At 43.6% G+C, this 8868-nt stretch overlaps 2 protein-coding genes across 2 annotated transcripts; both read left to right on the top strand.

The window, feature by feature from the left end:
- The first annotated feature begins 252 nt into the window (after positions 1 to 252).
- On the top strand, positions 253 to 772 carry LOC133890330 (cysteine-rich receptor-like protein kinase 10). The gene has a single exon (XM_062330735.1). The coding sequence runs from the start codon at positions 317 to 319 to the stop codon at positions 770 to 772; it is 456 nt and encodes a 151-aa protein (XP_062186719.1). The 5' UTR covers positions 253 to 316.
- A 632-nt stretch (positions 773 to 1404) lies between these two features.
- Positions 1405 to 8852, top strand: LOC133891052 (cysteine-rich receptor-like protein kinase 6). Its single transcript, XM_062331745.1, has 7 exons — positions 1405 to 2447; positions 6346 to 6459; positions 6625 to 6755; positions 6993 to 7203; positions 7284 to 7521; positions 7585 to 7735; positions 7827 to 8852. The coding sequence occupies exons 1-7, from the start codon at positions 1511 to 1513 to the stop codon at positions 8166 to 8168; spliced, it is 2124 nt and encodes a 707-aa protein (XP_062187729.1). The 5' UTR covers positions 1405 to 1510; the 3' UTR covers positions 8169 to 8852.
- Positions 8853 to 8868: the final 16 nt, after the last annotated feature.

The following is an 8868-nucleotide window of genomic DNA, read 5'->3' as shown; positions in this document are numbered from 1 at the left end:
ATCAAGACAAGAGCATGGCTCAGTGGACGTTGCCGTGTTGGAATTCGAAGCGTGCGAAGACGACGAGTTCATTGCTTGGTCCACGTGAGGAAGACGACTTCAGGTCCAGTGGCCACTCGTTTCTGTTCTGGCTGCGCTCAGGAGTCAGGACGCTGGGCCCGCAGGTATTTTTATCTGGCCCCACGGTGTCAGTCTCGTCACAGCCAAGTCAAACTAGCCCCACACAAGTCAACCCTCGCGGCTCCCATCCATTCCTTTCACCACCTCCGCTTCCTCCACCGCTCCACACCACGCCTCCGCGCGTCACCCGCACGCCATGGCCATGGCCGCGCACCACCACAGCCACCTCCCCTCCTACCTCGCTGCGGTTGCCATCCTATTCATCGCCTTCATCCTTGCACCTCCCGCCACCGGTGACTCCCTAGACCAGCTCTGCGGCACCAGCGGCAACTACACCGTGAACAGTACCTACCAGGCCAACATCCAGCGTCTCGCCACCACGCTCCCCAAGAGCGCTTCCTCATCCCGGATGCTCTTCGCGAACGCCACGCTCGGCGCCGTCCCGGACATTGTCTACGCGCTCGCGCTCTGCCGCGGCGACACCAACGCCTCCGCCTGTGGCGACTGCGTCACCACCGCCTTTCAGGACGTGCAGCAGCTGTGCGCGTACAACAAGGACCCCAGAGCGCCTCCTCGTCCCAGACGCTCTTTGCGAACGCCACGATCGGCATCGTCCCTAGGGGAGGTAGTGGATCTGAAAGACGGGATTTAGGAGGTGGAGGAGAGATGAGACTGCAAGTAGCCTCGCGCAGGGAGGAGCTTCGGCGGTGGCAATCATCCCTTTAGGGTTTGGCACCTGATCAACTAAAATGGTTATATAGGATTACGGTGAAACCTGAGTGACTTAGATATATAGGATAACAGGTTGGGAGGAACAAGAGAGATACTAGAATTCTTCATGCTAATCCTAACTTAAAACAGAAGAATCTAAAACGATCAAAAATTGGTCTATATGGTTTTTGTAAAATTTATCGTTTCCGTTTTCATTCTTCTGATACACCGTTTTCAACTTTCCACAGTAAAAAAATTCAAAAATAATATCCAAAATATGGAGATTTACGATTTTCATTTTCATCGCTACCGGTCAAAAACCGAGGTACGAACCGATCAAGTGACTCCCTTTTGAGACGGAACACGACACGTCCCGTAACAAACTCACGTTTTTCCTGTGACGTCTTTTCCCTCCTCGGCTTCCCCGACGAAAGCTGATACCGCCGCGCCAGCAAGTGCTTGACAGGTGCACAAAGTGGGCCCCCCTTGTCATCCACGGCGTGACCCACGTGGTCAAACGAATACTCAGGTGGGCTCCACAGTACTAGTCAAATCATTCTCCTTATCAGGTCAGGTGTGCGTGTGCCAAACTGCCAAACCCCTGCGACTTCATTGCTCCTCTTCGCCGCTCACCAGTCACCGCCACACAACTCACGAGCCGACGCAGGCCCACGGCACCATGGCCGCGGGAGCGCGCCGCCACGGCGTCTCCGCGGGCCTCCTCCTCGCCCTCTTCGCCGCCCTCCTGGCGCCGCTGGCGGACGCGCAGGGGCCATGGCAGGAGTGCGGGAAAAGCGGCAACTACACGGCGAACAGCACCTACCAGGCCAACATCCAGCGCCTCGCCGCCACGCTCCCCAAGAACGCTTCCCGGACCCTCTTCGCGACCGCCACCCTCGGGTCCGTCCCGGACATCGTGTACGCGCTCACGCTCTGCCGCGGGGACGCCAACGCCACGGACTGTGGGTCCTGCGTCGCCACCGCCTTCCAGGACGCGCAGCAGCTGTGCGCCTTCGACAAGGACGCCGCCGTCTACTACGACACCTGCTACCTCCGCTTCTCCAACCAGAACTTCCTGACCGGCTCCATAGGCGGTGAATTCTTCATACTGATGCACACGAGGAACGTGTCCTCGTCGGGCAAGAAGTACCATGTCGTCCAGGTCGTCCTCGACAACAACCGCGGGACCGTCCTCATCCTCATGAACACGCAGAACGTGTCCGCGCCGTTCAAAGTGTTCGACGCCGCCGTGGGCGTGCTCCTCAGCGCCACCGCCGACTACGCGGCCGACAACTCGTCCAAGAGGTTCGGCACCGCGGTGGAGGGGTTCCAGACCTTCGACAGCCAGAACCCGACGATTTACGGGCTGACGCAGTGCACGCCGGACATGGCGCCGGCCGACTGCCGGAGCTGCCTCACTGATATTCTTCAGATGAGGATCAAGTATCTCAGCGGGAGGCAGGGTGGCAGGGTTCTTGGATTGTGGTGCAACTACAGGTATGAGCAGTACCCCTTCTTCACCGGCGGCCCGCTGCTTCAGCTGCCGGAACCACCCGTGGGGGCGCCGGCGCCGGCGCCCGCGGCGGTGAACTTGACGCCGCCGACGGCTGGAGGAGGTGAGTTTAGGGAATTGAATACGTCTTCTTTGCATTCTTTCGCACGCTTCATTCTGTACAGCAGAGGTTCTCTGAAGAACACGAACATAGAACACTTAAGATGGACTGAATCAAATACATCAACTCAATATAACTCTGACAATTTTTATCTGATTTTATTCGATTCAAAGCATAGACACGATGTTTGATTTTAGGACATGAATTTGGAACGAAGCCTCAATTCCATAAGTATGTATGCAGCAAACTAAATTAAAGGGAAAAATGCACAAACCCCCCCATAAGTCACTCCATTTTTGAGAGTCACCCCCATAAGCCATTTTGTTGCAAAACCCCCCCCCCCAACAGTAATTTAGATTTGCAAAAACCCCCCCAGCAATTGTTTAATCCAGAAAATAGGTTTTCTTTAATATAAAAAATATGTAAATTCTTTAATAATTTAGATAAAGGTTTTAAAAATGATTCCTTTGGTGAAATAAATAAAATGCAATATTTTTAATTCTATTAATCTTATATATATGTTTTTCAATGATAAAATAAATATTTTAATTATGTCTCTTAGAGGAATAAGGATATAATTTTATTTATTATTTGTGTTCACAAATAACGACAAATCAATGGAGACTGATGCTAAATCTTACCGAACTCTCTGCATCTACGGAAGAGAGGCCGAGCGCTGGAATACGGCCAAGTCCCATGCCAATGGGTAGGCCGGCCGGACAAATTAGAGAAGATTCCCTTTATACCATTGCAACTTATACGTTTTCCTTATGTGTTATCTAAAATTAAAAACATAGAAAACCTAGAAAAATTAAAAATTCCCTTTATTTTCTAATTATTTACCATTTTTCCATAATTAAAAATATAGAAAACCTATTAAAACATTATTCTAGATTTTTTAATTTTTTTCTCATAATTAAAACATTTATTTTATCATTGAAAAACATATATATATATATATATTTATAAGATTAATAGAATTAAAAATATTTCATTTTATTTATTTCACCAAAGGAATCATTTTTAAAACCTTTATCTAAATTATTAAAGAATTTACATATTTTTTATATTAAAGAAAATCTATTTTCTGGATTAAACAATTACTGGGGGGTTTTTGCAAATCTAAATTACTGTTGGGGGGTTTTTGTAACAAAATAGCTTATGGGGGTGAATCTAAAAAATGGAGTGACTTATGGGGGAGTTTGTGCATTTTTCCCTAAATTAAATAACTGACGAGTGTCAACATCTTTGAAGGGCTTTTCATTGTTTATTTTCTTTCGATTAAAAACAACACTGAAGTAATTGCTTTGTACAACGATTGGAAAAAAATGTGGAAACAATTAAGCGACGAACAGATTCTGGTACGCGTTAATAGTAAGTTATATATGACAAACATATCTGCTAGTTTTCTATTTTCCTTGTTTGATCTTGACTTCTATGCAGTCCCGTAGCAATCAGTTTGCTTGACTGGGAACATGGAACTTTACACGTGCCCTATGTCATATCCAGTTTTTAAAGAAATAAATTAGATGTATTCCACATGTATATTAGAATGTAGTTTTCATATACATAGTGACATCATCAGTGATAACATAAACTGTGTCATTAATAACGAAAACATTCCTTACAAAAAGACCCGCAGATCTAAAAGAAAACACTAAAAGATCTCCAAGCGACAGCAGGACTCCCATCCATCCATAGATGTTGTCCAAGGGAAACACCAGCATATGACATGGTCTTCAGAGCGACACCTTCCTCCTTCTAGAATTTAGCACCATCGTCCAGGAAGTCTTCGAAAGCTTCACCTTCTAAGCAGCATCCGAAAGTTTGGGAGAAGGCAAGTGTGAGTACACAGAGTATTCAGAAAGTGAGGGAAAAAAATATGACATGCAGGCTTATGACAAGAAAAAGCTTGACTCGGGACAACTGCGACTAAGTCAAACTAAACAAGATTCAAAAAACTTAGCAATTTATTTACTAAGTTATAATTCCAACAAATTAAGAACATAGCTTATCGAATTCTATCTGACTACCAGACTCACTAGATATCCCATATCCGGCTACCAACTCATCGGGAGTTTCACCCCCCGACTACCCAAACCAACCCTTCAGAATCCCCACTAATTATGAAGAAGTTCAAGCCCGCTCTTAACCGCGAGCACGGCTGATCGATCAGTTTTCTCACTCTGCAGAGTTTGCACACTTTACCCACGAGTCGTGATTCCCGTTTTACTTTACACTTTCGGGGCGTAGAGCCGGGGTCTCACTACAAGGCCGTTACAAATCGCCTCCAAATTTATAAGCACCCACTAAGGTTTCATCGCTAACAGGGATTCCATCCACTGCAAAGGCCCCCTCTTGTGCAACTTAACCGACCATTGGTGCGTACAGAATATGAAGGGCACTAATTACTTGGCCAGGCTGTACCCATATAGGTCTCATGGTTGTGTTATTATACCAGGTAACAGGCTTCATAAACCGGTCCTTAGAATCTTACACAAGAACATACACAATCTCTGCTGTGTAGCTCCACCTCATACTAGCCATCCAGTTGGGATCCCTATTCCAAGTTACTACAAGATTACCATACCTCAAATTCTTATTACATAGATATTAGTCAAAATTAATATTTACTCTAACCCTGACTGCACTAGCATAGCTACCCATTTCATGTCCCATGACCCAACAGAAGCTACAAGAAATTGTCACATAAATTATAGTAAAACCCTACTCATGGGATTCCACATTAAACAAGCATGCAGCTAAGAAAAGTAAAACTACAATGTCCTACAATGGTATCAAAGTGGTCAAGAATACTTGCCTTCAAATGCAGGTTGCTCGAAGTTTTCGAATGCTTGGTCTTGAAAGCTGACACACTGCTCGTCTCCTAAATCCAAAGCACACACCGGAAAGAAAACAAACATAATAACTAAGTACAACACACAAAATAGGGGCAAATAACTCTAAAATGGCTACTAAAGGACAGTACACGTTGCTACGATCTCGGGAGCGCGAAAATCAGCTAAATTGGAGCTCGCATGAAAAAGTTATGCTAGTTTACTCTACAGGGGCTTTTCTGAAAGATTACAGGGACTAATTTGTGAATACAGAAGGCTCTAGGGACTTATATGTAAAGTTCAGGGACCCATCTACAATTATCCAAAAGTTCAGGGGCCTAAAAGCATAAAACAGAACTATCCAAAGGTATTTTTTGGGAAAACATAAAAGTCTAGGGGCATAAATGTAAGTTTACCTATTTTCTGGGAATTAAGGAATTATTTTCTACTGGAAAATTCATTTAATGCGTCAGCAGGCTGACTGGGCTCAGAGGCTGATGTGGCTGACACGCGGGCGACACGTAGCACTGACGTGGATCACTTATTCCGACTAGGTTAAAGAGGACATATGGCGGTTTCCTACTGGTAGACGAAAGGGTTAACTTATTATATTGTTGCAGCAAAAATCTGAGACGAAACTAAGTTCAACAAGCCTTGTGTAAGAAAAAAAGAACAAATCGTTAATCCATACACAGCTTGTTAAATCTACATCCCTGCTTGGCAAAGAATTTGTGACAACGCTCTCGATACATCATGTGCGCCATATCATATGCTTTCTCCTTGTGGAGTAAGGACCATGTTTGTAACCAATTGGTGCACATGAAGATAACCTGCAAAGGAGTCTCCTTTTGTCAAATACAACATCGTTTTGAGTTAATATGTTATACACTTATACTCCATTATATCCAGGGATGGACTTGGGCCATAGCATGGGGCAGGCCCTTTATAGTGCCGTGGCCAATTGAATAGAGCCAAATATGTGCTTCGAAAGGCAGATGCATTATATACTTCAGATTATTGTTGAATTCTTCATAATGTGCCTGAAATTGAATGATGCCTTTCAGGAAACAGAATTGGTAGAGTTCTAGCTATTATACTTCCTATAGTCGTCATTATAGTAGTTTGCTGTTGTCTCTGGAGGAGGACGAGGAAACCAGCAGGAAAGCCATCACTATTAGGTAAGTGATTCTATTGTTTACAGTTAGAACAAAGCGGAAATGGTCTCAATTTTCAATATTGTACACAACCAAAACTATTTTTTTGCGGCATTGACATCATTCTCATATGAAAATTGGAACTGCATTGATGTAGACCAAAATTTAGTACTTGTTCTGTTATGATAGATTCAACAAATCCAGAGGACGTACAAAGTATCGATTCGCTCATTATTGATCTACCAACTCTACGAACCGCAACACAGAACTTTGATGAAGGGAAAAAGCTCGGCGAAGGAGGGTTTGGTGCGGTTTATAAGGTGCTAATGATATTGATTATTTATACATATGTTTGTTCTGCTCAAGTATTATTCGGGAATTTAAAAATAGCATTCTATTCCAAACACTGGACCAGGGTGAAGGTTTTGGCCACGAGCTTAAGTAGCCCGAAACATAGAAAACTAACCTACCTGACCCTATTTCTCATATACACACATATAAATTAACACGTTATATACTTTTACAGTTTTAGTGAGTCAATATCTCCATTTGTACAGGGAATCCTCCCTAATGGTCAAGAGATAGCAGTGAAAAGGCTCTCACAGAGTTCTCGACAAGGAATAAAGGAGTTGAAAACGGAGCTTGTTTTGGTTGCCAAGCTTCAACACAGGAACTTGGTGAGGCTTGTCGGCGTTTGCTTGGAAGAACATGAAAAGTTACTTGTGTATGAATACATGCCCAACAAAAGCCTCGACACCTTTCTTTTTGGTACTCACCATCATTTAGCAACGGTGAAACTGAAAATTATTGTGTGCATCTCTTTAAGATTTCTTTTTTCCATCTAACAGATCCTGATAAGAGCAATGAGCTAGATTGGCAGAGGAGATTTATGATAGTCAATGGGATTGCTCGAGGCTTGCAGTATCTTCATGAAGAGTCTCGACTGAAGATAGTTCACAGGGACCTCAAGGCGAGCAATGTTCTGTTAGACTCTGAATTCAATCCCAAGATATCAGATTTCGGCTTAGCAAGGCTATTTGGAAATGACCAATCACGAGATGTCACGAATCGTGTCGTCGGAACCTAGTAAGTGTTGAAAACCCTGCCCTTATAAAGATATACGGGAGTAACACAATGTTCTTGTTGCAGTGGTTACATGGCCCCTGAGTATGCTATGCGTGGGCATTACTCTATCAAGTCAGATGTGTTTAGCTTCGGCGTTTTGATTTTAGAGATTGTCGCGGGGAGAAGAAACTGTGGCTCCTATGACTCCGAGCAGTATGATCATCTCCTTAGTTCGGTGAGCGCATAGGCTGTGACAAATTCTACACCACAGATACATCTTGCAAGTCGCAGCGATGATTGTGGAGCGATTCCGCTATCTAATGCAGGTGTGGGAGCACTGGACGATGGGAACAGTTGCGGAGATCATGGATTCATCCTTGAGCAGCCATTCTAGCGCAGACCAGATGCTGAAGTGCATCCACATCGGGCTTCTGTGCGTTCAACACAACCCCGCGGATAGGCCGATGATGTCAACTGTGAATCGCATGCTTAGCAGCAGCACTGTGCCCCTCCAGGCTCCATCCAGACCAGCATTTTGCTTCCAAAAGAGTGGCGTCAGCTCGGACATGTACTCGGTAGCGTATCGAGGACGAGCAATTTTGCAGTCCACATGCATATCGCCTGTGTCGGAGAACGAAGTTTCAATTTCTGAATTTGAGGCGAGATAAGTCCCATGGTAATGGTGAATCTTCTACTACTGCTGTTGCCCAAATAAAAAAACGCTTGACTTCCTCTCAAAAATAAAAATAAAAATACATGCTAGAAGCTGGGAAAGGCCCTACACGCAGGATGTATCCTAGATTACTACCGGTAGATATTTTACCACTTACAAGCAATGGCAAAAAAACGGCTGTATAAGCAGGTATTTGCAAGTTGTAACCACTGCCACATGTTGATGCTCATTATTGCAACCTATAACCATATATGCATGTACTGCATCCTTCTTGGGTTTCCATAAACCAATGTGCTTCTTATTTATTATATTATTATTTGAGTGTTAAAAAACCATCACGTTTATTCTTAAGATCACAAAATTATCACGTTCATCATAAAAAAAAGCTAAATCACTCATTGTTACGAACATCTAACGGTCTAGATTAAACCAAAGAGTCCATATCAAATACGATTAATAAATAGCTAAATTCGTAATTAAAAATTATGAAAAATTAGTAGTTCATTTTACATACAGTTTGGAAAGCAAAATATCTAAATAAAAAGTCCAAATAAAATAAAATAAATAATAATTGAAATTAGGGTTAGAATAGGAAAAAGAATGATCCGTATCAAATATAAGCTTAGAAAAAAATCAAATTATTATAAAAATAAAATACCTAAATAAAGAGTCCATATAAGATACAATTAATCAAT

The sequence above is a fragment of the Phragmites australis genome, chromosome 14, assembly GCF_958298935.1.
Source record: "Phragmites australis chromosome 14, lpPhrAust1.1, whole genome shotgun sequence".
NCBI lineage: Eukaryota > Viridiplantae > Streptophyta > Magnoliopsida > Poales > Poaceae > Phragmites > Phragmites australis.
This window is presented reverse-complemented; position numbering and strand designations above follow the sequence as displayed.